Source organism: Drosophila melanogaster, chromosome 3R (assembly GCF_000001215.4).
Source record: "Drosophila melanogaster chromosome 3R".
Taxonomy (NCBI): domain Eukaryota; kingdom Metazoa; phylum Arthropoda; class Insecta; order Diptera; family Drosophilidae; genus Drosophila; species Drosophila melanogaster.
The window spans coordinates 31,588,259-31,616,227 of NT_033777.3; the positions used below are offsets into that span (position 1 = coordinate 31,588,259).

At 46.1% G+C, this 27,969-nt stretch overlaps 7 protein-coding genes and 1 non-coding gene across 17 annotated transcripts; 4 read left to right on the forward strand and 4 right to left on the reverse strand.

Moving 5' to 3' along the window:
- Window positions 1-20: 20 nt before the first annotated feature.
- Window positions 21-2,153, reverse strand: asRNA:CR45190 (antisense RNA:CR45190). The gene is made up of 3 exons (NR_125308.1): window positions 2,083-2,153; window positions 676-2,025; window positions 21-213 (listed from the first exon to the last, which is right to left on the reverse strand).
- Window positions 415-2,134, forward strand: CG1635 (uncharacterized protein). The gene is made up of 4 exons (NM_143616.4): window positions 415-601; window positions 662-732; window positions 786-1,028; window positions 1,088-2,134. The coding sequence occupies exons 1-4, from the start codon at window positions 495-497 to the stop codon at window positions 2,011-2,013; spliced, it is 1,347 nt and encodes a 448-aa protein (NP_651873.3). The 5' UTR covers window positions 415-494; the 3' UTR covers window positions 2,014-2,134.
- Window positions 2,154-2,322: 169 nt separating the features above from the next.
- CG1638 (uncharacterized protein) lies at window positions 2,323-4,058 on the forward strand. The gene is made up of 4 exons (NM_001104521.2): window positions 2,323-2,478; window positions 2,535-2,587; window positions 2,641-2,883; window positions 2,944-4,058. The coding sequence occupies exons 1-4, from the start codon at window positions 2,360-2,362 to the stop codon at window positions 3,858-3,860; spliced, it is 1,332 nt and encodes a 443-aa protein (NP_001097991.1). The 5' UTR covers window positions 2,323-2,359; the 3' UTR covers window positions 3,861-4,058.
- A 486-nt stretch (window positions 4,059-4,544) lies between these two features.
- On the forward strand, window positions 4,545-6,461 carry CG1774 (uncharacterized protein). Of its 2 annotated transcripts, none has more exons than NM_143618.3 (2): window positions 4,545-5,051; window positions 5,109-6,461. In NM_143618.3, the coding sequence occupies exons 1-2, from the start codon at window positions 4,862-4,864 to the stop codon at window positions 6,335-6,337; spliced, it is 1,419 nt and encodes a 472-aa protein (NP_651875.1). In that variant the 5' UTR covers window positions 4,545-4,861; the 3' UTR covers window positions 6,338-6,461. The 2 variants fall into 2 exon arrangements, with proteins under 2 accessions (NP_651875.1, NP_001287623.1); NM_001300694.1 differs by having other exon boundaries at window positions 4,674-5,051.
- A 72-nt stretch (window positions 6,462-6,533) lies between these two features.
- On the reverse strand, window positions 6,534-7,946 carry RpL6 (Ribosomal protein L6). Of its 2 annotated transcripts, NM_170554.2 has the most exons (3): window positions 7,790-7,946; window positions 7,263-7,343; window positions 6,534-7,205 (listed from the first exon to the last, which is right to left on the reverse strand). In NM_170554.2, the coding sequence occupies exons 1-3, from the start codon at window positions 7,898-7,900 to the stop codon at window positions 6,666-6,668; spliced, it is 732 nt and encodes a 243-aa protein (NP_733433.1). In that variant the 5' UTR covers window positions 7,901-7,946; the 3' UTR covers window positions 6,534-6,665. The 2 variants fall into 2 exon arrangements, with proteins under 2 accessions (NP_733433.1, NP_651876.1); NM_143619.3 differs by having other exon boundaries at window positions 6,534-7,343.
- Window positions 7,947-8,383: 437 nt separating this feature from the next.
- Window positions 8,384-24,406, reverse strand: CycG (Cyclin G). Of its 5 annotated transcripts, none has more exons than NM_001276217.2 (6): window positions 22,623-22,720; window positions 13,158-13,972; window positions 12,854-13,093; window positions 12,416-12,790; window positions 12,131-12,345; window positions 8,384-11,090 (listed from the first exon to the last, which is right to left on the reverse strand). In NM_001276217.2, the coding sequence occupies exons 2-6, from the start codon at window positions 13,950-13,952 to the stop codon at window positions 11,015-11,017; spliced, it is 1,701 nt and encodes a 566-aa protein (NP_001263146.1). In that variant the 5' UTR covers window positions 13,953-13,972; window positions 22,623-22,720; the 3' UTR covers window positions 8,384-11,014. The 5 variants fall into 5 exon arrangements, with proteins under 5 accessions (NP_001263146.1, NP_733436.1, NP_524609.2 ...); NM_170557.3 differs by lacking the exon at window positions 22,623-22,720 and adding an exon at window positions 24,053-24,406 and having other exon boundaries at window positions 10,545-11,090; NM_079870.4 differs by having other exon boundaries at window positions 10,545-11,090.
- Med (Medea) lies at window positions 22,788-27,117 on the forward strand. Of its 3 annotated transcripts, none has more exons than NM_170560.2 (9): window positions 22,788-23,486; window positions 23,721-23,989; window positions 24,076-24,430; window positions 24,629-24,850; window positions 25,002-25,616; window positions 25,677-25,959; window positions 26,021-26,189; window positions 26,246-26,372; window positions 26,432-27,117. In NM_170560.2, the coding sequence occupies exons 1-9, from the start codon at window positions 23,423-23,425 to the stop codon at window positions 26,641-26,643; spliced, it is 2,316 nt and encodes a 771-aa protein (NP_733439.2). In that variant the 5' UTR covers window positions 22,788-23,422; the 3' UTR covers window positions 26,644-27,117. The 3 variants fall into 3 exon arrangements, with proteins under 3 accessions (NP_733439.2, NP_524610.1, NP_733438.1); NM_079871.4 differs by having other exon boundaries at window positions 26,432-26,942; NM_170559.3 differs by lacking the exon at window positions 24,629-24,850 and having other exon boundaries at window positions 26,432-26,942.
- Window positions 27,026-27,902, reverse strand: Mnat9 (microtubule-associated Nat9). Of its 2 annotated transcripts, NM_001276219.1 has the most exons (2): window positions 27,814-27,902; window positions 27,026-27,746 (listed from the first exon to the last, which is right to left on the reverse strand). In NM_001276219.1, the coding sequence occupies exon 2, from the start codon at window positions 27,743-27,745 to the stop codon at window positions 27,143-27,145; it is 603 nt and encodes a 200-aa protein (NP_001263148.1). In that variant the 5' UTR covers window position 27,746; window positions 27,814-27,902; the 3' UTR covers window positions 27,026-27,142. The 2 variants fall into 2 exon arrangements, with proteins under 2 accessions (NP_001263148.1, NP_651877.1); NM_143620.2 differs by lacking the exon at window positions 27,814-27,902 and having other exon boundaries at window positions 27,026-27,762.
- Window positions 27,903-27,969: the final 67 nt, after the last annotated feature.

The following is a 27,969-nucleotide window of genomic DNA, read 5'->3' on the forward strand; positions in this document are numbered from 1 at the left end:
TAATTTTAATATGTTATTTTATATACAGTAGCAATTAGTCAATATTCAAACAGTACAATCTCTTAATTTCATAATTTATGCATCACAAAACAATGTGTTAATTTGAGAAATTGTCTAGGGAACTTCGCTTCCCAGTTTAAAATTAACAACAATCGGGATGACGTCATACGTATGTATCACTTCTGTAAACAGTGGGCTCAAGTTGATGGAATACTGAAAATAATGAGATATATTAGGATTTTTTTTAAATGAAGACTTTGTTGTGTAAAGAACAGTCAGTCTCAAATCAATTTAATTAAAGTAAATGGGAAAAAATTAATATACTAAAGAATCGAACTTTTCGAAATTAGTTGGAGACGAATTTTCTCGAGCCCACTGTACCAGTCAGCTGTGGCCGCCAGCTGTTTTCTATTTGGGGTTAGATCAAAGACAGGTTACACTTTGTATGTAACTTGAAAAGCAAGGAGAAAGCTGCGAAACTAAGTTAAACCGAGATGATGCGTTCTTTGATAGGAGCACAAAAGTGCTGGGGCCTGATCCGCACCAGGAACTTTATGGAATTACCCACCAAACAGGTGCCAGCATCCTTCGCATTGTTCAAGTAAGAGCAAAAAATAAATGATGAGCTTACATGGTAAATGAGTACTTTCATCTCTAACAGGCGTCACTACTCACCGCCCACGCATATCAAGCAATCAGCGGTCGCCAATGAATCCGGAACCATGGCGGAGGGTAAGTGTTGTCTTGCCAGAGTCAAACCCATCGTAATCCCCGAACGTCTGCAGTCAAGCAGGGGATGATGAAGCGATTGGGGCTGGAGCCCGGTTACAACCCGCTGCCCAAATCCAGGGAGCAGCTGCTCAAGTACCAGCCGAAGCTGGAGGATCTGCCTCCAAGAGCTATGCAGGATTCCTTCACCTCGGCCATCATTCCTCTGAGCACGGACCGCAGTTTGCAGGACAAATATGTGACCTATCTGGGCAATGTGCGATTCGGGCGACTTCTGGAGGACATGGACTTGTTTGCTGGTATGAGGAACACATTTGCTGGAATCTTGGCGCACTTTCTCACTATCCGCTATTTCCAGCTTGGTGCTGTCATAAACACCTGGTTCTGCCCAATCTGCCGGAGGGAGTTCATCTGCCGTACACCTTTGTGACCATTCTGGTGGACCGCATCGATTTCACCAATGTCTTGGCTTCAGGCACCCAAGATATCCGTTTGTCTGGGCACGTTTCCTGGGTGGGAACCAGTTCAATTGAGGTGGTAGTGTGGCTGGAACAGATGGTTGGCGGGAGGTACCAAAAGTTAACCCGTGCCTTGTTCCTGATGGCAGCAAGAAACGCTAACAATACCGGAGCGGCTCCTGTGAACCCCTTACAGCCGGCCAACGAGGAAGAGAAAGTGATTCTGGCTGGCGGCGCAGATAGAAAGAAGAAACGTCAGATTCTCTGTGCTCAGTCCATCTTTAAGGTGGAACCCAATGACCCGGAGCAGACAATTATGTACGAGCTGTACAAAAGGACAACTCCCACCAACACTTTGGAACTCAACAAGCGCATCCTGCCACCAAACTGTCGCTGGATGGAGGACTCTTTCCAGATGAGCACTATTCCCTCATTTCCGGAGCACAGGAACCACCACAACCGGGTCTTCGGAGGCTTCCTCATGCGAAGTGCCCTGGAGATAAGCTGGGCAGCAGCCTACCTCTACTGCAAAACGCGACCCAAGCTGGAGCACATATCCGACATCAGCTTCGAGAAGCCCGTCAGCGTGAACAGCTTCATCAAGATGACCGCCTATGTGGTGTACACCAAGGAGAACTACGTGCAGATCATGACCGTTGCAGATGTGATGGACCCACAAACGGGCAGCCAGGTGACCACCAACACGTTCTACTACACCTTCTCGTCTCCGGACACGGTTACCGAGGTGCTGCCCCGCTCCTACCACGAAACCATGTGGTACATCCAAGGTCGTCGAAAGTTCGAGGCCAGCATGGGCCCAGTGTAGACATGGTTCAGCCTGTGATTGTTACTCAAGATATTATGCAAGGCTATCCTACCAGATAAATGCAATTACCAGTTCAGTGTTTACAAAAAGCAATAAATGTCTGTTGTTTAATGATGTGCTTAACCAACCAGCTTAAAACTTTTAAAATCTTCTATTAAACCCTATCGAAGAGTACTAGATTAAATGTTTATTAATATAATAACTGTCAAAATAATCCCTAATTTTTGCCGACTTTACATTTTTTGGATACCCATTACCTGTAATCAAAAAAGCAGAGCTGAAGCAAAATTTATAGTTTTAATTTCGTGTCGGATCTGAGTTCAGATCTCGATCCCGATCCGTTTCCATGGGGCCTGGTCTTAGAAATGTTAAATTATGTGTTGTACCTTTTTTGCTCGGAGCCCGCAGCTGCCGGAGCTTGTTAAAGGCCAGGACCCTCAGGAAGATGACACATAAAAATTCCAGGTGAAGCACCAACACAACTAGCAGAAATCAGATTTTATAGGCCACATTTCTTCTAGCTCTAATGGGCGTAACTCCTCTGCGGACGGTCAATACGCCACTATGACGGAGAGTAAGTACTTCCATTCCAGAAATAGGTGCTACTTGTCCAGATATCCCTTTTAGTCAAGAAGAAGATGCTGAAAAGCTTCGGCCTGGAGCCTGGGTTCACCACGGAGCCGAAGTCCAGGGAGGATCTACTCAAGTACCAACCCAAGTTTGAGGACTTACCTGCGCGATCTATGCAGGACTCGTTTTGTTCGGCCATCATTCCTCTGAGCACGAATGCAGTTCTGCAGGACAAGTATATCAACTTTAGAGGCTTCGCGCGCCTTGGCAGGCTTCTGGAGGACATGGACATCTTCGCCGGTACCATCTAGTTTGGCCAAAGCCATGTTGTTGAATAATTGTCTGCTTAATTCTTCGTAGCTTGGTGCTGTAATAGGCACCTGAAAGTGCCCAATCTGCCAGAGGGAGTACCCTTGCCGTACTCCCTCGTGACGGTCCTGGTGGACCGGATCGACTTCACCAGTGTCTCACCCCAGGGCACCCAAGACATCCGTCTGTCTGGCCACGTGTCCTGGGTGGGAACCAGTTCCATGGAGGTGGTGGTATGGCTGGAGCAGATTGTCAATGAGGAGTATCAGAAAATCACGCGAGCTCTGTTTCTGATGGCGGCGAGAAATGCCACCAACACAGCTGCGGCTCCAGTGAATCCCATTCAGCCTGCCAACGAGGAGGAGAAGCGCATCCTAGCTGGCGGGACCGACAGGAAGAAGCAACGACAGCTACTCATCGCTCAGTCCGTCTTCAAGGTGGAACCCAACGCCGAGGAACAATCTCTCATCTACAAACTCTACAAAAGGACTACTCCCAACGAGCAAACCGGTCCGCGCCGCCTCCTGCCTCCCAACTGCATTTGGATGCACGACTCCTTCCAGATGAGCACTATTCCCTCATTCCCGGAGCACAGGAACCAAAACAACACTGTCTTCGGGGGATTCCTCATGCGCAGTGCCCTGGAAATTAGCTGGGCAACAGCGTTCCTCTACTGCAAGGCCAGACCCACGCTGGAGCACATATCGGACATTAGCTTCCAGAAGCCGGTCAGCGTGAACAGCTTTATCAAGATGACCGCGTATGTGGTGTACACCCAGGAGAACTACCTGCAGATCATGACTGTTGCCGAAGTCCTGGACGCGTACACGGGGAACCACGTGACCACTAACACGTTTCACTATACCTTCTCCGCTCCAGACGCGGTTACTGAGGTGCTGCCTCGCTCCTACCACGAAACCATGTGGTACATCCATGGTCGCCGCAAGTTCATTGCCAGCAGAAGCTAAGCCTCAAAAAAAATTCCCGCTCAGTTTAAATTCACGTAGTCAGTATTTCTTATAGCTAATGTACACAAAGACTGGATTAGTTTGAGCAAATCTTGTAAAATATGTTAACCAAACTGTGCCAGGTGATATTTCCTGATCCAAAAATCTATATGATGCCTATTAAATCGAGTAACTATTCAAATTCCTTATCGAAAGCAGAAAGCGTATAGTTGGCCGTTGGCCCTGGCTTTTATTTCGAATACCCAGTTGCGTGAAGATCATGACCACTGCCAATGTTCTGGGCACGCACGTGATTGGTGGTGAGCCCTACTCCCACTCCGCAGATTAGATTGGGTCCACAATTGATTCATAGAAAACATTATATTTTCGGTAATGTTTTGCTGTCTAATCAGACCGAAAATTGAATGTAAAACTTTCCATCTTCTTCGCTAGTCTGGCACTTTTCGAAAACATCATCTTTACACCTCATTTCAGATTAGATTGCAAGCTTGAGTAGATGCACTGAAAAATAAGATGTTTCTGTGCTAGAGACGGAATATATTCAAACACATAGTCAGTACAATATTATGGGATCACATCATTCTAGCATCAAATAATCTAACATATTTTCAAAAGATTTAATTCCCAAAAGATCAAAATATACAAATCCGCTCGAGAACCTACGCTATTTCTTGCAGTGCAGGCAGAAGATCTCTCACCAAGCGGACAGGTGATCGTCATGCGCGGGTTCTCAGTCGCCGGAGAGCCATGTAATCGCACAACGCGGAACATTTGCCAACGCTCCACTCGGTTCTAGAATCACTCTCTATTTTGCAGCCCAAGTGAAAGCACTTCATGTAAATCCGAACGAGCTGAGGCGTATTACGTATTAGGAGCTGGGAACTACACCCAAGTGCCCTGCAAGTGATTTCCCCAAAAAATCCATGCCATTGGATCCCCCCAGTAGGCGGTTCAACTAGTTGCAATTTCCAAGGCCCCGTCAACCTAGACACCTGGAAACGATGCTGTGTACCTTGGCACGGAGTTTTGGAACGGCGCTGGCGAGGAGGAGCTCTTGGTCGACTGCCCGGCGAAGGCGACTGCTGGCCACAAGTCCCCCCCCTTTGGCGAGCCAGCAGATGCCCAGGAGCTATACGCTAGACAACGGACCCAAGGTGAAGTCCGATCATCGCTCTGGAACGATGGTGGAGGGTAAGTCAGAGTCTATGTTCGCTTCGGAAAACCTTTCTGACACCTCTTTACCCCTAGTGGCTCGTGTCATTCGCGAGCAATCCGGCGTGGACGTGGGATACCATACGATTCCCAAGCCCCGAGATCATCTCCTGCAGCACGAGCCGAAGAGGGAGGAGCTTCCACCAAGAACTATGCTGGATTCGCACACCACGGCCATTCTGCCCCTGAGCTCCAGTGAGCTAATCCGCGAGAGCTACGTGAATCACCTGGGAAGGGTGAGATTGGGCCGAATTATGGAGGAGTTGGACATGTTTGCCGTATGGATCTGCCATCGTCATGTGAAGCTGCCCAAGCTGCCGAAGGGAGTGCCTTTGCCTTACACCTTTGTCACGTTGCTGGTCGACAAAGTGGAGTTCACCAACCTGGAGCGGTTGCAGGTCAACCAGGACATCGAGATCAGTGGTCACATCTCGTGGGCGGGGCGGAGCTCCATGGAGATTACCATCTATGTGAGGCAGTTGGCCCACGGCGAATATATTGATGTAACAAAAGCAATCTTCGTCATGGTGGCCAGAAATGCCACCAATACGGGACCGGCTCCCATTAATCCTATAGAGGTTGGCGATGAAACCGAGAAGCTCATTTGGGAGCAGGCAGAGAAGCGGCAAAAAGTGCGCAAGTCTTCTGCCATGGACTCAGTGTTCAACTCGCCGCCCAGGGAGCACGAACAGGCCCTCATGTACGAGATCCTCAAGAGAACCACCCCAGCCAATAGTATGGATCTCAACAAGCGTGTGCTGCCGCCGAAATGCCGCTGGATGGAGGACTCTATGCAGTCTACGATGATTGCTCCATTTCCGGAGAACAGGAATGCGCAGAACACCATCTTTGGGGGCTATCTCATGCGCCAGGCCGTTGAAATCAGCTTCATAATGGCTAGCATCTATCTGGGCGATCGGCCCACCCTCAGGTGCATCTCGGACATTAGTTTCATGCACCCGGTGCATGTGGATCGGTTCCTCCAGCTCACCGCCCACGTTGTTTACGCCGCCCAGAACTACGTCCAGCTGATGACCGTGGCCCAGATTTGGGATGCCAAGAGCGGCAAAGTGCAGACCACCAATGTCTTCTACTTGACCTATCGGGCGGACAAGGTGCTGGACGAAGTCCTCCCGCGATCCTACCGAGAGATGTTGTGGTACGTCCACGGTAGGCGGAAACTCCTGGGCGCTCTGCACTTGCAGCCGGAGTACCCCGATCCTATCGAAGTGGCCAAAGAGAGCTCAAATCATATCAGCACTTAGAATTAGCGCTAATGTAAATCGAAGTTGTAGTTGATCCAAATATGTTAATCTGATGGAATTTTAACTTTATAGCTGTTATTTTATAATTTATAGGATATATCAATGAAATAAAATTGTAGAAAGGAATTTAAATTGATGCTTGTGTGCAATTATTGGATTTTAGAAAATGAACTAATCGTCACAGCTGGGGTTCTTTGATGAAAAGGCCAAAACTTTCCGTTTTGTAAGGTTTATTTTACAAATCCTGTTAGTCTAACCAGCGGGCGCGCTTGTACAGTGTTTTTGCTTTAGAAATCCTTAAACTGAAGAACCAAATCCATCCCCTCGCTTAGAATCGCATGCGGTGGGGGTATTGGGAGGAGTGCAGGGCAAACATGTTCTGCAAGTACTTGGCGAAGAACTTGCCCTCGGGATGGGCCTTGATGACCTTCAGCAGGGCGGCGTCCACCTCCTTCTGGTCCTTCTTGCGCTGCTCGTTGGGCACGAAGCGCTCCTTCTTGGCCGCGAAGATGTCGGCCTCGCCGGTCTTCTTGTCCTTCTTAGCCTTCAGACGGCGGAAGTAGGCGTCGTTCAGGTGCTCGGGCACCTTGAAGGCACCGAGATCCACCTTCGAGGAGGTGCCGATCACGTAGCGCTGGGACACGCGACGCAGCGGGCACGAGTTGAGGGCGAAGGGTCCGGTGACCAGCAGGAGTCCGGAGGCCAAGACCTTCAACAGGACGACGCGCTTGCCCTGGTGGCGTCCGGCCAGCAGGATGAGCACGGTTCCGGGGGTCAGGTTGCGGCGCGTGTTGCGTTTGTGCTCGCTGAAGTTTGCCTTGGAGGGGCGCTTCTTCACGAACGTCTTGGTCGGGTAGGAGGCCTTGCTCTTCTTCAGGAAGACCGTGCGCTCACCGCCGTTCTTGGGTCCTCCGATCTTCTTCACCTTCTTGATGGGCACCTTGGCCTTCTCCACGACGGGGCTCTTCTTGTCCTTCAGGCGGTACAGAGCACGACGCTTGTACATCTGAAATAGGTTGGAAAAGTGGTTAGCTTGATCCTTGATCCACAAGCCTTTGAACTAGGGGGTTATTTTGTTTACGTGTATCACTAATACGCTCCACTTGTTGCACAGTCACAAGCAAGGGCATTGAGGATTATTGAACTTATTTGTGAGAAGAGTAAACAATTTAGGCAAAGTATGCATGGTTTGTACTCATAGCCACTTGAACACACGGGAATTAAAATAAATGCATTTGGATTCAGGAACCGCACTGACGAATACTGAGTTTTCAAGTAAAACTAACTCAAAGTGGGTGGATGGTGTGTGGTCCATCCCGCGGATAGATGAGCAAGTATCGGATCCCTTGGAATCGGAGAACCACAAGTAAGCCACGCTGCTGCGCCTTCTCATCGGGCGGAGGCGTCACTCGGGCCAGAGGCCATTTCCCCACTGTTTCCGGCGATATTTACCTGGGCCTTGGAGTAACGCAGGATACCGCCCTTCAGGTAGGAGTTGACGGGGTGCTTCTTGCCCTTTTTGGCCGACTTGGCCACCTTTTTAGCTTTCTCGATGGGTGCCATTGTGAAACACGTGTACACAGCACAAAAATTATTGGAAAAGGAAGGTTATGTCTAGAGCGGTGTGACCAGGGCGGTCGATACAAAAATACCACCCGGTTACCGAAGAAATACCAATTCAGTTTGTAAACATACCATCTATATACCCCAAATTAAAACATAATTTCCCCAGCATTGATTATTTCTACTCAAGAGCTGAAAGTTACAAATATAGTTTCAGTTCCTATAACAGTGGATTTTAATTAACATTAGAACTCATGTTTATAGCATTATTTGTGTAATCGGGTCTGCTATCGATAAAAAAAATGCACACAGTCGCAATATAAAAAGTATCGCAACGTTTTAAATCTATTGCAATAAAAATCGATAAGCTTAACGGTCGATTTATTGAATGACCAATTTAAAAAATTAAACAGTCAGAAAGATAAATAATCCGAAATATGTCAGCTTAAAGATAAAATAAATTGAAGACACGCCTTTTCATTTACCATTTAATAATACTTTTTTCCATTTATTTGTTGTAATGTGTATAATGATTTAAATCACGAGCTTCAGCTGTTTTCAAACAACTTGTTCCACATTTCTTTACACAATGATCCATTTGCTTATAATGATTCTGGTGGACGCCTAAAGTAGAGTCTAATTGTTAGTTACAGGATGTAATTTAAAATAAATAAAATGAGTGGTTCGTAATGTACAGTATGAATTCATTTCGTGTGGTAACTAATCCTAAAGTGTAAACCTCAACCGAATATAAGCTCAAAACTTGACGATGGGCAATTGCCCACCATCATTGTTATCATGAATAAAAGTAGTCGTCAAATAAAAACTAAATATACAATAATTGAGATTTTCATTCATGTTTTTGATGTTGATACTTGCAAATATTTAACTAACTCCGCGCTAAATACAATGTAAAATTTGCTAGTTGTTAAAATTATGAAATCTCAGCCCGTGGCAGTCGATGGTAGAAAAACTTAGTGCTAGACATATTTTCACCGCTTTCACCTTTCTCTTAATCGCCTAATCGTCAATTGGCTGTTATTTATAGTGGACTAAGCTTAAACGAACACATGATGATCTCCGTCGCTTAAATATAATTATTTGTTTCGCATTTCGACTGTGTTAACAATGTATTCGGATTCTGCTTTCTCACTCACAGCTTTCACAGAACTGATCTTCAGGCTGTGGTTCAGAAGGTTACTGAAGTATAGGGAATCTATTGCACAATTGTTAGTTGAGAGAACTTGAATATTTACAGCAAAGTCGCCGGGCTTATTTACACTCGATCGGAAGTCGGGGTTATGGAAATGGTGCTGGTGCTGGTGTACTCACATTTCGCCGGAGTCGCCGCTGCACTGCGTCTGGCGTCACGCCAGCGGATGGCCACGGACGGAGTGAAATAAAACAGGCGAGTTTGTTGTAAATATTCATGAAATCTGAATGCCCCTTTGGCGGGGCAAACGCATTTTATTCAAATTTACAGACAGGAGTTTGCACATTCCGCTGCCAAGTGGATTTAAATAAAAGTTTTCTGAATTTTCGAAATTTCAATTGTTTTATGCTCTGCGTTAGTTTGCCTATGCTCTCTAAAACTCTTCGCTCGACCCTCTCGGTACATCTTGCTAAATGTTGCATCATAATTTCTGCTCAATGCTCGCCGCGCTTCAATTTGAATTGAATTGAATTTTTGGCCTTGTCTCAACGCTGGTTTTGCTTTAAACTAGGGTTTAATGGGTAGTTTCATATGGTACAACATAAGAATGTGATTCGGTTTACAATTTGTTTAATAAGTTAAATAATATTACGTAACAAAAAAAGAAGCTTTAGCATGTGCATCTTATGTGAAGAAGGTATAATATAAAAAAGAGGACTCGAACTAAATTTCAATGCCTTCGACTTGATTGATTGATTAATTGGTTGGTTGTTCGAGTGATAAACAATCATATAGAAATAACAAGTTTGCTTAGCTGCGTATGATAATGAAACATTTTCTAGGGCGGAAATTGAGTTCGCTTTTGTTTGGTTTTTGATTTTGTTATACAGAGAAAAATCTACTAGACACACACTACATATTGTACCTTGTTTAAAGTTATTATATTATTGTTAAGAGTTCTTAGTCAATACAGGCGGCGAATTATACTTTAGTTTTCTATGGGCTTTCTCGTGTTTTTTGAGCGCGGCTAAAATTACTGATTAATCTGATCCGACCTTGTGTTTGTGTTTTTGTGTTAGCTTATCTTTTAGGTCGGTCTATACATAAAGAAGTTTTGTACTTTTTTTTATATTTTATGATTTTTGTTGATGTTTTTGGGTCCATTGATTATTCGGGGCTTCTACATTAACAGATAGAATCGGGACAAACATAGAGAACATAGAGTGACAACTTATTTAGGGGTTTGTAGAAAGTATTTTCTTTTTGTTGGAAGTTTTCCTTTCGGGGTTTTGAATTTTTTTTTTACGCTTTCAAGCGCAACCAACAAAAAACTGCTGTCCCATTCCAGATGTTCGGGATTTCGGCGTGGGTTCGCAATTCTCAAATCGTATTCTCTTTCTCACTGATCTCGAATAATGATCCGGAACGGCATCAATCTTTTGTATGATGGTCCGCAGCATTCTTTTTAATTTTTTTTTTATATTTTTTTTTGCTTTTGTTTTTTTTTCACGTATTTTTTTGTCTGCCGCAAATAAATCGAAAAAATGTGGGGGCGCTACTCTCGGGTAACTTTTCAAAAGGGGTGGGCGTGGCTGCGTCACCTTGGCGCCCACATTTCCGTATCTCAATAGTTTCTTAAATGTTAGAACCAGCGCGCTACCAAATACACATTTGTGTGTATGCCAAAAGAATTATGATGCACTTTAGCAAAATATACACACTCTACCTCAACCAGCACTACTACACTCGCACGCGGAACGCTCTCACGGACACACATCCTCTGCGGAGATTTCCACCCTCCTGCTGCTGCTATGGGATATGCCTAGTGCCAGGAAAGCAGGAGGTGTGAGGTGTCAGGTGTGTCCCGCGATTACGTCTGGTTGATGGTCCTTTTGTCCGCTGCTCCAGTTTTGCCCAGCTGTTGACCCTGCTGCTCTACTGCTGCTGGCTGTCGCTGGATACTAACATTGTTCGAAAATTGGAATTATGGGTGAAGTGGGCCAGTCCTCCTCCTCCTCGGAGCTAATACTCTCGGTTCTGGAATAAGAAACAAACAAATTTGCAATGTTAACAAAAAAAAACGTATCATACCAGTCAACCAGTAAAAGTGATTTATCGACCATTTGTTGAGTAACTAAAAAAAACCTTCTATCTAATACCCCCGTTTTTTAAGGCTTCTACCTTTTCATAACAATCGGACATCAATTAACAAATTAAGTTCAAGTTGAAGGCCCCTTTTGCAATCAAGGCCCCGAAAATCAGCTGATAATTCGCAAGCCTTTGCTCAGGTGCAACTGGAACACAAAGTTCGGGGAAACAGTGCATTGAACTTTTCGAATGTTTATGACGAACTTTTCGAAACACCGACAAAACCCTAGAAAACATTATCAACGATAAGATAGCAATTAGGGGGAAAGCTAGAAAAGAAAGAAAACAACCGGGCCGAAATAGAAATCCAATGACATTGAACATCCACATCTAAGTTCAATGTGAGAATTCAAGGACGCACAACAGCTGGCTAAGATATACATAGGTAAGAGGTATTCGAGTATATGCCTCACAGATATATATATATATGGGTTTTGCATAAGCGAATACTCTTTCCGCGACCCTTGCTGCGGTCTACGTGCGTGTATTTTGTTGTTGCGTCTAGCGGGTATTGTTGCCGATTGTTGCCGAAAAAAAAGGCAAAAACAAGGGCAGCGAAAATAAAAAACAAATTGCCACACACACAAACACCACGCATACATATATGTATGTAGAATGGGCGGTTCGCAGAGGGGGCGGACAGACGAACGGACGGACGGGCGGTGGGCGAGCCAGCCAGTCTCATGACAATTGTGTTGTTGCCGCTCTGGCTGATAATGGAATCGCTAATATTCTAGAAACTTGTTTACGCCAACAAGTTCAGATCGTCATCGACACATTTGCTTACATTCGAGATTATATATGCGCGTGTTGGCTATGTCCAAAATCACTAAAAATAAAGTCCGGTGATCCCTGCCGCAAAGTTCTTTGGTCCAATTTACAATTATGTTTGGAAAACTGCCCCTCTTAAGATAAGATCGCAGACTCACCTAGAACGCAGGCCATCGTCGAGGGCGTTGGGGATGCCTTCCTCAATGGTGGGCAGGTCGGAGGAGAAGCGGTTGATCGGGCGCAAGACGCGCAGCGTGCGACTGGACAGCTTCCAGACAAGCCGCTGCTTGTAGGGCGCCTTGTTCTGCCCGTTGTAATGGGACAGAATACCCGAAACGATGCTGAAGCCGCAGGTGAAAACGCGATCAGGAATCTGTGGGGCACACGAAGCCAGGACATTAGAGAGGTTCAAGTGAAAGTTCCAGTTTCTCAACGAAACTCACCCTCATGTACTGCTGCAGGAAGAGAATGTACTCGAAGACGTGCTTCAGCTCCGGACTGCCGCGGGTGTACGACTCCTTGATGTGGAAGTCCAGGTGCAGGCAGATGAGCACCAGCGCCAGCGTCGAGGGCGTGATCACCGTGGTCTTCACGTCGCACATCAGGATCTCCAGGCGGTTCTCCAGTTCCTCCAGCTTGATGAGCTGCTGGTAGAACTTGAAAAAGTCGCCGCCGATCTCCTTCGCCAAGTTGCGGAAGAGGGCGTAGTAGATGCGCAGGTAGCTCACAGAAGTGATCGGTGCATGTCCCATCTGGACGCCCAGCTTGTTGGCAATCACGCCGGCCATGCGTTCCAGATCACCAGCGGTACAACCACACTGGAAAAACAAAGGGAGTAAGCACCCTGCTGCGAAAATGAAAAATGTTTTCCAATCACCCACCTGAGATATTGTAACCAGATCCTCGGCGGGAATGGGTTTCAAGTCCAGCTGCTTGATGGCCAAGTGGAACGAGGCCACGCTCATGCAGGCCATGTGCTTCGGCTTGACGGCCATGCGATCCAGGAAGCGGTCCACCAGGCTCATGGCCGAGAACAGGACGTCGGAGGGCAGCTCGTACCACATCTTCAGGCAGCGCAGCACGTAGGCGGATCCATCTCGTCCTCCGGCAGTAACCTCACGCTGCAGAAGGAATACATGTTATGTTGGTCTCCATCTTAAAACTAAAGCAGCTCACTACACTCACCCTTGATTCCTTGGGCAACAGCAGCACCGTGTGGAACTTGTCCTGCAGGACGTCGTACTCCTTGAGGGTTTCGTACAACTCGTCCGAGGTGAGGGCGTGCAGCTGATCCTCTAGCTTTTTCAAGGACGACGACGATTCGCCGTTGTTGTTGCTGGCTCCACCGACGGCTCCTGCCTCGGACTCCGCCAGATCCTCCAGTTGTTGTTGTTGTTCGTACTTCTGATATTCCAAGCCAGCAGCACCCGGTGTCCCATACCGGCCCTCGTCCGCAATCCTCATCCAATCAGTTGGCATCTCTGCATTGCGGTTAATGCCGTTGGCCAGCTTGCCCCCACCGATAGCACCACCCAATCCCGATCCCGATCCCGCACCAGCAGATCCACCCGCGGATGCGGCAGCAGCGGCGGCAGCCTGGGCCGAAGTCGAGGGCTGCTCGTCGTCGACCAGAATGGCGTTGATGCTGTGGGCGTCCATGGCGAGTCCGATGTTGTTGTTGTGGGGTCCGTTCAAAAGGGCGGCTGGGTGGTCCTGGTGATCCTGGGGCAAGGCTAGGCCTGGCATAACCGACGACGACATCGATGTCCTCTGCTGCATCAACTGCTCCTGCTGCCGCGCCGCCTGCAACTGGCAATAGTAGGCGATATCCTGCTCCCGTTGGTACTGGTAGTGCTGGTATTGCTCGTATTGCTGTTGCAAGTGCAACTGTTGCTGCTGTTGCAGAGTGCTCTCCAACTCACAATCAACTTCGGCGGCGTATTCGGCGGCAGCAGAGGAGTAGCGTACAGGGACAGACATTGTGAGGGCTGGCCTAGTACCTGTTGTGGTTTTCAAGGTTGTAATTTAAACAAGCAACACTCTTTGCTGGCAAAAAGTGTCGGGAAAGTGCAAAAAGAAAACTAGGCCCAGATGAAATCGCAAGGAGGAGAAGTGGAAGGGAGCGGAATTCGTCCTTTCGTTCTCGCAGTCCTTGGCAAATTTTGTTTGCTTTTATTTTCAGCTAAACGCGGATCTCAGACTTCCCAATTGGGCCGATATCAACGAGTTTATACGAAGAAACTCTCAATCTTTCGCTCAAGATCCGTGTTTGTCATCAACTTGCGCTTCAGGGAGTCCGAAAAGACCACTGGAACTCTCTATCGAAACGCCACCGAAAATAAAACTAATCTGTTTGCTACTTGTGCTGCACACACCGGTCTCAGAACTCAGAGATTTTGCTTTTCGAAAACTCTGGCTGGTTTTCAGTAACGCCAGCAGTTCAGTGACCTTAATGCAATTCTTTCAACGATTGGCAAACGGGAAACAAACAAAAGACACCCTCTACAATGATGGTTCAACGACGACAGAATTGCGGGCAGTGTACCAAAGGACAATTCGACAGTAGCTATGTCTATATAGGCTATGGTCGACTTTTGATTTGTCTGGCGTACGCTGATCTCACAAATTGTCGCGCTAATGAAATGGAAAATGTGTTCAGAAACTCAAAACCAAGTGAGTTCCTGGGCAAAGCGCTGAATTGATGGTTTATTAAGTGTTCGCTCAGTGCTTTTCACGATAATAAACTCGTGCGCTTGCCTAATTTGCTTTTCAGCTTTTCAGCTTTTACGATAGCTTTGTATGCTAGGTTTTTGGTTTGGCTAAATTCAAATAAAACTTACGAGCTGCAAAAGTTGTTTGTGTGGGGCACAGAGAAATTCAAATATTATTACAGTGTTTCAAAATAAAGTCAATGGTGGTATGGCATGCAAATTAATTGAGTGTGTGCAAGTGCATTGCACTCGTTCACCCCTTTTGTGTGCTCTTCGAAATACACGATGTTCAGTGCGTTTAACGAACTTTTTGAATTCAGCTAAAAAAAAAAAAAAAAAAAAAACACCTGTACAGTGCAACAAATGCTTACCAATGGAGCAATAAACACGATGGCATTGGAATTCGTTTTATTTTGAGCAATGCTCTACTCAAATCGAGCGACCGACCTCAGCCAGTGACACATTTTATTCAAATCGCTCGGTTACAAGGTTGTTTTATGGGAAGTAGGAGAAGGAGGGGGTCTGGGACTCGATGTGGCGCCCAAGGCGAACCACGTAAATAGATCGAGATCGAGGCAAGTAATCAAAGCATGAATAGAATCGGACAGCAGACATACTTTGATCTTAATTATTCGGATACGTTTGGTAGGCTTTGATAAACGACCTTGCTGCTTTGGATTTCATATACTTGAAATAAACCAATAAGTTCGACTAGTAGTACCAGAACTATAGCTATTCAAAACTTTCCTAATCGAATCGATCCACTCCTTTGCCACAGCCAAGAGCAAACAAACTCGAATGGGTAAACAACAATATATTAGATCCCTGAGTACTTCTATATCACTTCACACTTCCGCCAGACAAGAGCTGTGCCCAAAAGCCCGCGATTAAAACTTGAGCAAACGCAAAGCCCGACAAGGGAGAGCAATCTACATATGAACACTTGAGCAAACATCACCATATTGTGTGCTAGTTTAGTACGGTCAGAGGAAAATCCAAAGATTGCTGCCTGCCTCCAATGCTTTCTCTTTCATCGGAAACCAAAACATAAACTTCACATGGTGTAAACAATGCGATGATAGATGACATAAACCCAGCTAAGCCAAACACTCGAGAAACTACCAAACTATCAAATGGCGATGGTAAATTGGTAAATAAAGCCCAGACAATTGGCTCCAGATGTGGTCGGTATCTGGCAGTGATGAGGGATCGTCTGGTTATTTTTAGAAAAGCAACAAGGAGGAAACCGAACTGCTTCCGATCACAAGAACTATCTGCCCCTGAGCCACTGGCGCCAAGGGTTTCGTATCTTTTGGCATTTCGATCGTCCTCAATCTGCATACGTTAACAACCACAAGTGAGGGTATTTAAAGCGTTTAACCTGCTTCATGGCAAACCAGATAAGCAAGGCTGCTTATTAGCAAAACAAACAGCAGCTAAAAGCAAGTACGAGCGGAGAAATCCAAAATAAAAACACATCTTTGCTGGCATACCTCGAATACTAAAAAATTTTACTTTATCGAGTCGCGTTATTGGGCAATCCAAGTCCATATGCCAATCTTTCAATTCGGACTCTGAGAATCCGAATTCGATGAACCAGGTCAGAGAATCATTTTCGACCGCGCCCTGAATCATCTTTCAATACGCCAACATAGCCATGAATCAGATGCGGGTTGTGTGACACACAGGGAGTGTATGTATGTGACTCCATTGAAAATGAATCGAAATATTTGTGCATTGACAGCAAAGACTTCCGTTTTCTGGGGTTTCTCTTGATCAGATCTATTTATAAGACCCAGACGAAAACAGCCAATAACAATAACCGAATAAAACTAGCTTTGGGCCCGCAATTCAAGGTCGCCCACCCACCAAAAAAAACCCGTTCCAAGGGTCGGGGGAGATCCAGCAAAGTTTTTGGCTCGAAAGCTGCTGAGCCAAGCACGAAAGAAATATGGAGATCGCGGCTTGAAGAGAGCTTAAAAGTAAATCAGAAAAAAGCTTCCGTCGAGAAAATAAGTGATAACGGTAGACAAGGTGGTTAAAGTTCAACTTTATGCTCTGCTGACCATAAAAACAATGAACAAAAGCATATATCAATGGGCAACATAGGTCGAAAGTCTACACACTCTGGAAAATTATTTAAAAAAGGCTATTGTAAAATCCATCCCTTTCAAAAAATGGTTATTGTAATAAAAGAGCAGGCGATTAGATTTTGGCATTTGTTGCTATCAATACTGAGATTAGTTGATAACAACATCCGACGCTTGTTTTCCTTACCCTCCAGTTACCATAAAATTCCACCCGTTCCACTGGTGGTTCCACTGTACAGTAGAGATAGAGCGAGAACAAAAAGCTTTTTGTTATACAAACCACATTTTGAGCTAGACAAAAAGTTATCGCACTTTTGATCTCTAGCAAGGTTTTCTGCTCGAATGCAGTTGTACTTAAAATGGTTATGTATATGAACGCCAGATTTCTCAACTGAGTTATTTCTTATTTTCTTATTTTTCGTTTGACGGCTTGTTTTACGTTGTTTTTCTTTTTTGGCGCGCGCTCCGCTGACGCAAAAAGCACGTACGCACACGCGAATAAGCAAAGTATCTGTGTAGCCATATTTTTAATGTTGTTGTTAAAAATACCAGCAGAAGCGCACAAAAATTTCACTTTTTACCTATTTTCGTAACAGGCGAAAGGCGGCGGAGGGCGTGGCACCACTACCTGGGCAGACAGGCAGGTGCGAACTATTTTCGTGACTTCGCTTTGTTTTTATCTAGGCACCAACAACGCCGCAAATCCCTCAACTGCAATTGAAAGTTAAGCTACGGGTGCGGCTGACAGGTAAAAAGATGCGTTTCCAAATCGAAAGCGCGCGGATCGTAAACAAAAGCCTAAAAGCCAAACGCGAAATATTTCCACTGCAAACATATGATCGTCGGAAATTGTTTTCAATTTGTACGCCTTGCGCTCTGCCTTCCGTTTACTTGGCTTTTTTACTTGAAGCGAGCGGTTGGATTGTTCATTTATCATCGTCATCGACTGATGAAGGTCAGCAAATGACAGCCGAAGAGAGAGTGAGATCGGTGCTGCAGATTGCGGGAAAGAGATGGCCAGAGAGACCATACAAAGCCAGCTTTTCATCGAAGAAATTGAAACGTGACCAGAGACAGGCTTCAAATGGCAGAAGAAATGGTGAGCGTGAGCAAGTTCTAGGCTGCATTTCGAATTTCGATTGTTTTCCTATCATTTTCACAATACAATATCCTAAATGTGGCATCATATGTGGAGGGATGCAACTTTGAGTTTAGGCGCCAAATAAAATTGTCTCCGCCTCAAATTTTCTTTCATTCGTTGTTTCCTGCTTAAATAAACCTGAAGCAGCCGAAAAAAAAATCGTTGTCAACCCCTAAGAAACCTGAACAGTTCGACTTTAAAAAGGTGTACGGATGTGTGACTTTGTCGCGGGCCATAATTAACGGATGGAAGAAGGAAATTGCCCAGCCAGTTGACTCAGGGGTGGCTCTACTCCACCGAGCAACCCCAAAAGCGTTCAAATCCACCCTGCTGACAGACAGGCCAGAGCTCGGAATTTGAATTTCCCAGATGACCCAGCACAAGTGGCGGGGAAATTAAATGAATAGATCTTGCAGCAGCTGCATTGGCATGTGCTGCAAAAGATACGAAAGATACACTAACGAACAAAGAAAAGAAAAGAAAAGACCTCGAAAGAAAAAAAGAAAAAGATCATTGCACTGGGGTTGGCTGGATTTGGAAATAGTGCCACCACCACATCTATCAGGCGATCGACCTTTGCCAAGCCTGTTTTCCAGTGCCCTCTCGTAGCTTCCTTGGTTTTGGAATCAATGTTTTCGTCGGCTATCTGCCAATGGACTAGCGATTTGCACCCGCGCACTGACCATTATCAACGGAAATGCAGTACAAGAATTTCTCTGACGTGAAGCGAACGTGCCCAAAGTCGGAGTCACTGCAGCGTCGGCTGAGCGTCTGAGGAGCGTGCCCAAAAGGAATGATAAGCGAGTGCTAATCGCGGTCAACGCAGTCGTAGTTCAAAGTCCCAAAATAACAAAGGGACGGGGACGCTAGTTGGTTTTTTGAATATATATGATCGAACACAAAGGCAGTGGTCTAATGATTCATTCTCCTGAAGAGCTGGGTTACCATGCTATCAGAAATTGCATTTGTTTGGGTACTTTTAGAAATATTCGTGTATCCAAGTGCAAGAGGATCCCTCGACCAAGTAAATAGCAAAGCTCATGTTCCGCAGGAAATTTTCCAGGCGTAATTGGAGAAAATTTCCTCCCTATAGAGGCTTCTATGTTTATCGGCGTAATTGCTGGCCTCAAGTTATCGCATGGGCTTAATTACGACTGTAGGCTGTATTCCCTGTACACGCGTTCTATATCCAAGGTTCCTTTGGCTGACATTTAGATAACTGGCTGGTGGTACACTGCAATCCCATTGATGACTTATAGACCGGGATTCGCTTATCGGAGAAGAGGCGGACGTTTCGTAACATTCCATGACGTAAGTACATGGGTTCGATAGATAAAGCGGCTCGATCTTATCGCATTTGTCACAAAACCCATAGAAATGCCTCCAGAGGAGAGCAGCTGCAGTGCAAATAGAGGGAAAGGGCAGCTGCAGTCGGGACCATGGGATTTATTTCGTCACCTTTCGTGAAATTCAATTAGAAAGGGGTGGGACTCGAAAAGTCGCCTGGCACGAGCTGGAAATGGGGGGAAAGTCGAAGGGAAGGGGGTTGAAATCGGTTCAGTTGAGTGCTTTTTCTGGGTTTTCTGGCTTTGAATCTCCGGGAATGGGAATCGTGGTATATATGTACATATGGCTTTTTGGGATGGTCAGCTGTCTCTCAAGTGTTGGCATTGAATTTCACTTTGGGCCGTCTGTCGTTTTGCAGACACACGAATTTCATGGCATACTGAAATCGAAGAAAACAGGTAGAAAGCAGACGATATCTGCTAAAAAGGCGCCACCCTAACCACAAGTGGAAGCCAAATAGATGTCAGCTGGATTTCGGGTTATTTAGCCTTAAACTAATCATTTTGGTTCAATGGCTTTAGGGGAATATATAAACGGGAATTGTAAGTTAATCTCTTTATTCCAAAAGCGACTTACTTAGTAGACGTGACCCAAATAGTTGGACATTGCCCACCTAAGGGTTAATGATGAATTCTCCCCTTTTCACACCCGTTCCCATCTCTATTCATTCCACAAAGAAGGTAGGCAGAGAATAGAAGAGACCTTTTTACATGTAAACAAGTGTGGAGAGGAATAAATAAAACAACGGTACAGCAACACCCACACACCCACACCAACCCAACTGTTTCATTAGTATGCGTGCGTGGGGTCGTTTTATGCGTTGTATTTATATTATTTTGGAGGCTATGGAAAATATGAAAATCAACAAATTAAGCAATTCTGCGCGACTTTGCGACTGCGCAACAAATTGAAATCAACAAATATGACCCAGAAAACAAAGTAAATGCGCTGAAGGTGAAATCAGGAGAAACGGGGTACAAAACGGAATGTAATAGCAGTTGTTACTTGTGTTTTCCAGAAACAAGTTGCTTCCTAAAATGAGCAAAAGTGTTTTTGAAACGAAAACAAGTAGTTTTATCCGTCGCACATATTTTATTTTTGGCTGACGCAATTCCAAGCCAGAGCACGCACACTCCCAAACCAATCAAGTTGCTGTGCTGGTGTGAGTGTGTGTATGAGGTAAAAATCCGAATGGGAACAACATACACACATACAAAGTCTTTGTTTGCAGCTCGCGTGTGTGTACGATGGCAAGGGAACTTTGGAAGCGGAACACACAAATTGTGGGGAGAACAACAAAGGAAAAGGGGAATATGAAGTAAAACAATTGACGCAAATTGGAAATAAAACAGATATGCAAATGGGGGAAGGCAATAGGAATGGGTTTTCTAGGCGAATAAGGCGGTGCCAAGGAAACAAAGGCGTACATTAGTCTCATTACATATGTATGTTGTACAGCTTGCATAAAAAGCACAGCCCCTCAAACACACATACCACTGCAAGCAGCATAGTTCCTCGCCCACCCCTCGTTCGACCCTCTCGCTCACTCTGTAAGCAACGACCTACGAATAGCGGACCCCAAATCCACTCTCTCGCTTACACACACAAACACCAGACAAACAGCTGTGAAACAAATGGAAGCGAAACAAACACGTAAATGAACGAATTTTGTATGTATGCCTAATATAATTTCTTTTTTCCTACAAACAAAATCATCTGATAGATGAAGAAAAAAACCTTGATTCTCTTTTTGCATTTTATCGACTTTTCCACTCTTAAATAAATTTAGCATTTTCTTACGTTTTTACAGCCATTTTGTTGTTTTGTGTTGCGCAGGAATGTTGAGATGAACTTTGTTTAGTTGTGAATTTTTGCTTCTATTGCACTCGAAAATAAGTGAATAAATTGGCTGGCAGCTTTACGCTTATTCAATTGCGTCAGATAGTTAGCTATAAAACCTTGTCGTTGGCCATTTAAGCTAGTTGTTAACTAATTTGTACTGCGTTTGTATCACAATTGGAACTCTGTTTATTAGGCTGGCATTTTATCCTCAATTTTTCCCGTCTGCGGATCGATTTTTCCCACACACACTGGGCTGAAGGTGCTTGGGACTTTTCTCCATCAGCTGTGCATTTTCCTCCTGCTGATTTTTTTTAGTTCTGCTTTAGCAAAGCTTTGTACGTTTGCACTTGGTCCTTTTCAATTTCTATTTTCTATTCCTAAGCAAACAAACACATTCAAACACTCGCGCTCGCAAAAACGGTACTTCTCCGCTTTGTTGTTTTTTTACGAATGAAGAATATTGTGAGCGACCAGTGTTACCAGTAGGCCTACAAGTTCCACAGATTTGGTGCGAACTGAAATTTGTACTATAAAATACCCTAAGCCAGCGGAAGCGATAGTCCCTCACTATCGATGTGTATGTTATTCGATTCTCTCTGTTAACTAACATTTCGCTGTAATGTTATCGAACCCTAATAAGCCCGCAATAATTCTTTTTTGATGTCGAACAATTTTGAACACCGAACTCAAATAAGCCCGCAATAATTCTTTTTGGTGTCGAACAATTTTCAACACCGTAAGCCTGATAGGGATTAAATAATAACTTTATGCTTCTGAATGCGGGATGTAGACAATTTTATGACAAGTGATTTAATTAGTTAGGGAATTAAAAAATATGAGGGCAACAAATCCTCGAAGTTAAATTGAGTTCCCAAATTACTATTACAAATGGAAGCTTCTGTTTTGGCAGGGAATCGCAAACTTCCCACACATAATTTCACAATCAATGTCATTGCCAAAATATAAACATATTTACATATGTACGCCGCAAATCGAAATTCCGTTCAGATAAGCGTTGAAATTACGCATTTTGATAAGATATTTTGAAGATGGAAACTACGCAGCAAACTGTTTTACAAAAGCCGGAGAAATGCATTTCCGGCGAAAAGGAAATTCGTTACTGTTGCCAAGTGAACATTTTCAAGAGAAGAGGGGAAGGGGGTGGTCTATTTCAGGCCCCACTACACACACATGCATATTTCTAGAAACAACCTGTCACACAAACGACTCATCAACGGCAATTTTTTATGAATGAATTTTAGCAATTAAAGCAATGGAAAGAAACTTTTCAATGGGAATGCGAAAACATCAATTAACTTGTTGCACAAGATGTTCAGCCTTCGATTTTCCCCAATCTCAACGATAAGAAACTTTCCTCAATTTCGTCACACACACACACACATGCGAATGGGAAAAAACGCGTGGCGATTGATTTTCGGCCTTTCAAAAAGTTCGTTTTACGCACTGAACAGCCCGCGAAATGAGTGTAAGTCGGTGTAACAAATCTCATGGCACTTACCCGGATGCCTCTGCGTTTTGATCAGTATCTGCTTTTCTTGCTTCTTATTTCCAAAAAATATAAACTTATTCTCAAATCAAATCTTCGAGAACTGACCAAACTAGGTGTTTGTAAAAATCCAAGGTAGGTATTTCGCGCTTTGCCCATCTGGCAACGCCCGCCCATGTTGTATCGCGAAACGGTCACTCTGCACAGCCGCAACAAAATAAAAAAGGAAAAAAAGGCAAATTGGCTGGAAAACTGGATTTCGTCGGGCGGAAAATTGTACTTTCGAGTTTCCCAAGCAGCCAATTAAGTGCAAACTATGAAATTCCACGAAAAACAGTAAAAGCCAGTCTCTACCAAGGATTTGAGCAGGAAACTTCTCGCTGGGCGTGTGTGTGTGCAGTGCGTGTGCCAGTGTGCGTAAAGAAGGAGGTGGAGAAGACGAAGGAGAGGAGAGTTTTCGCAGGGAAATTACGCCAACTTTGTGGGAGTTCAAGTCGAGTTAGTTCAGCGCGCGCGTGTGTGTGTGTATGCGTGTGTGCAACACCCCCCAAGCCCACTCACACAAAGCCATCCAGCCGCCGTTTGTTTTGTGCTCACATTCGCGTGCCGCCTTTGTTTGGCTTTTCTTTGGCCAGTGATTCTACGCCTTGTTTTTGCCCGCCGCCGGCTTCGATTACGCCTGCTCCAGCCACCGTACGATCCCCACTCCGCTCTCCGCCGCTCACGATCCCCATTCCGGATCCGGATCCAGCAACAACGCCGCCGTGGATGCCCATGCTCGCACTCTGGGCTCGCTCGCCCAGGACTTTGGCATGGGCGGCGGCTCGGGGGCGTGTCCGCCCGCCCACATGTACGGCGCCGTAGCCCCGCAGGACAGTAAGTGAAGTTCTCTAGAGGAGCAGCAGTCATAGTGAACTCCTTTTCGAGTTGTTATTCTAAAATCGATTTGTGGCCAAGTATTGTGGACAATCCTAAATCTTACCGTAGCATTATTATTTACTGTTGATAAACTTGAAACTCTTTGAAATTTAAAATGAAATTGGATTGAGCTGTACAGTATCCGTTGATCTACTAAAAAAACTCAGAGCTAATTACCCCCACCATCTGCAGTAATTGTCCGGGACATGGTGCAAATGCCGCCGCCGCCCTCGAACGCCCCCACATCGGCGGACGCCTGTCTGAGCATCGTCCACTCGCTGATGTGCCATCGGCAGGGCGGCGAAAGCGAGGGATTTGCCAAGCGAGCCATCGAGTCGCTGGTCAAAAAGCTCAAGGAGAAGCGCGACGAACTGGACTCCTTGATCACGGCCATCACCACGAACGGAGCCCATCCCAGCAAGTGCGTGACCATACAGCGCACCCTCGATGGTCGCTTGCAGGTAGGTTGAGTCTCTCAGACTTTCTGCATCGAATTTGATAATGTGTATAAGCAATGAACTTACCACTTTACCATTCTCTATCGAAGGTTGCTGGACGCAAGGGTTTTCCGCACGTCATATACGCCCGGATTTGGCGCTGGCCTGACCTGCACAAGAACGAGCTGAAGCACGTCAAGTACTGCGCCTTCGCCTTCGATCTCAAGTGCGACTCGGTGTGCGTGAATCCCTACCACTACGAGCGCGTCGTCTCTCCGGGCATCGATCTGTCCGGCCTGAGTCTGCAGTCGGGCCCCAGTCGCCTGGTGAAGGACGAATACTCAGCGGGTCCGCTGGTGGGCAGCATGGACATCGATGGCAACGACATCGGCACCATACAGCACCATCCCACGCAAATGGTGGGGCCCGGCGGCTACGGATATCCACAGGGTCCCTCTGAATATGGTAAGACTACAGTATTGACATTAATTCGATATAGTTTGAGTTTTCGATACTGGATTTCTTGATAATTTTTCTATATTATTTATAATTTTAAACTGAATTGTTCATTTTACTTAATTGTTTACATTCGTTTATTTCTTTGGTTTTAATAATTTATTTATATTTGTTTCCTTTTGGCGATTTTATGTTGACTTTGCGTAGTTGGCGATGCCAATCCCATGAGTGCAATGTTTCCCACCGGGCGCACAATACCAAAAATCGAGCCCCAGGATGGAGTTGCTGGGTCGCGTGGCTCTTGGATGGTACCGCCTCCCCCCCGGCTGGGTCAGCCCCCGCAGCAACAACAGCAGCAGCCGCAGCAGCAAACCCCGCAACCTACACAGCAGCAGCAGGCACAATCGCAGGCAGCTGCTCACTCACTCCGTAAGGATATGGCCTTGATTATAGTTGAAGCTTCGAAAATCGAATTTTAATTACAATTTTTCTCATATGTTGGATTTTAAACTATTATAATATTTGTCTTATTAACAATTAGTTGAATACACATTAATCTTTTCCCAAAATCAACTTTCAGCTGTGCCTCACGGTATGCCGGGCATGCCTGGTCCAATGAATCCCGGTCCCGTGATGGCACCCCCACCCCCGCCGCAGCAGGCTCAGAATCCCCAGGGCAATGGGGTGCACCATACCCAGGCCAATTCGCCCACAGATCCCGCCTCCGCACTGGCCATGCAACAACAGCAGCAGCAGCAGCAGCAGCAACAACAACAGCAGCAGCAGCAACAGCAGCAATCAGGCGGTGTGCCCAATGGATCAGTTAATGCCGGCGGTGGAGCAGCAGCTGGAGGGCAGTACTATGGACAGCCACCTCCTGTTAGTCAGATGCAAGGTGCCGGTGGGGGTGGCACCTCGGTGGCCCCGTCCGTCCACGCCCAGCAAAACGGCTACGTGTCGCAGCCAGGATCCGCGGGCAGTGCTCCCGTTGGAGGTGGTGGCGTCTTTGGCACAGCCCAACCCACACCACAGCAGCCGCAGCAGCCACCGACCGGTGTGCAGGCCAATACTGGGTCTGCTGGGGCTCAGGCTGGCGCCGGAGGCGGTGCGGCTGGCACCTGGACAGGGCCCAACACCCTCACCTACACGCAGTCTATGCAACCACCAGATCCGCGCTCTCTACCCGGGGGCTTCTGTAAGTCTAGGCTATGTAGCCCACTGTGCGACTTTGTAATCCCTGTCCTTCATTTTCCAGGGAATTCGTCGCTTTCGGGTGACCTCGGCTCCCCGCAACAGACGCCTCCGCAGCAGCAACAACAACAGCAGCAACCACGCCTCCTGTCTCGCCAACCGCCGCCGGAATACTGGTGCTCCATCGCATACTTCGAGTTGGACACGCAAGTGGGCGAGACCTTCAAGGTGCCGTCAGCGAAACCGAACGTAATCATCGACGGCTATGTGGATCCCTCTGGAGGCAATCGATTCTGTCTGGGCGCCTTGAGCAATGTTCATCGCACTGAACAATCGGAACGGGCCAGGTGAGTACATCCCCCTGGGAGTAACTTGCAGAGCAGGGATTAATTACCAAGTTCCATGCAGGCTCCACATCGGCAAGGGCGTGCAATTGGATCTGCGTGGGGAGGGCGACGTCTGGCTGCGCTGTCTTAGTGACAATTCAGTTTTCGTACAAAGCTATTATCTGGATCGCGAGGCAGGACGCACACCTGGCGATGCTGTGCACAAGATTTATCCGGCCGCGTGCATAAAGGTTGGTGCAATCAAGAGAGTTTAATGTGATAGCTTAACATACATTTTCTCATGCAGGTGTTTGACCTGCGCCAGTGCCACCAGCAGATGCACTCGCTGGCGACCAATGCGCAGGCAGCGGCCGCTGCTCAGGCGGCAGCCGTGGCCGGAGTGGCCAATCAGCAAATGGGCGGCGGCGGAAGGAGTAAGTAGATGGAATCAGTTTGATTTAGGGAAAACTAATGTGTTGATGCGGTATTCCAGGCATGACAGCAGCGGCTGGAATTGGCGTGGACGATCTGCGCCGGTTATGCATCCTGCGCCTGAGCTTCGTCAAGGGCTGGGGACCTGACTACCCACGCCAGTCCATCAAAGAAACGCCCTGCTGGATCGAGGTGCACCTGCATCGCGCCCTGCAGCTGCTGGACGAAGTGCTGCACGCCATGCCGATCGATGGCCCGCGTGCCGCCGCCTAATCCGTATTTATTATTGGCCCACATCTATGCTAAGGACTCAGTTTTAGCGGCAGCTATCCGTCAGCTATTTGCGGATTTTGTGTTTTTCATTTGCAATTCTGATTACGATTATGTTTGCCTTTGATTATTTGATAATAATTTTTATAAAAAATTGAAACAACTTAGAAGTCTTAAGTATGCAGCTGTAAAGCACTAAGCATCTAGTTTTATGTACTATACTTAAATATACGCCCACACAACACCGGAGATACTGAACAAGCGGCCAATGTTTGTTGTCCATTTCCTGCCACGAAAATTACAAATTAAAAAAAAAAAAAACGAGAAGCATACACAGCATTACAATCATCCAAGCCACAGGGCGAAACAAAAAGAGACATCGATGCACCCATAAATACATTCATTTGATGTAAAATGCAGCATAAATAAGGCAAGCGAAACAAGTAGATGTAACATAAGTGTAATAAACAGACCGTGAAATTACGATTCTAAAGGCTTCTTTTCACTGATAGCACTGCATACGCAGATCCACCTGCTGGTCCAGCCAGTTGATCCAATCTGGAGTGATAGGTCGCTCCAGGGTGACCTCGTGGAAGATCTCCACTCGACGCGTCTCCACGAACATAAAACTCTTAAACAAATGCAGCGATGCAGCGTTGTCCATGTCGATCTTGACCTCGAATTTATCCAATTTAAGCTGGGGCTGCGATTGGGCGTACTTGAGCATGAGGAGCATGGCTTCCCTGCCGAATCCCTTGCCCCGTGCATAAGGTTCGGCAATCATGATTTCCGCCTCCGCCGTTGGTATCTGGCTATCGGGATCTTGGTGCAGGAAGAGATTGGTGTCGCCCACCATGGCGGCAATCTCATCCTGATCACGCGAATAAGTCTCTGCATCCAGGACAATGAAGGTCAGCTTGTCGCTGTCCTCCCTCCAACTCCTTTGCATCTCGTGCTCCTCTTCTAAGGTCAGTTCCTCGGATGCGGTCAACTCCCTCAGGGTCTCGTTGCTCATCCACTCGTGGTACTTGGGCACGTGGCGCGCTTCGTAGGGCACAAGGATGACCCTGTGACCCAGTATTTTGGTGTTCTCGTTTAGATGCATCCTTAAATTTGGAAAAACTTAGGAATATTCTACAATCTGGAAATATTTGTTATTGTAAGCTTGTTTACATCAATCAGCTGCTCAAGCTATATAGTGGCCACCTGAATCTACACTGTAAGGAATTCTCTTTGCGTAAGCACTGCAAATAAGGTAATATTTTTGAAATGAACTCTTAAATCGAATGGAGAAAAGCGAGTAATCAAATAAAGTAATATCAAATAATC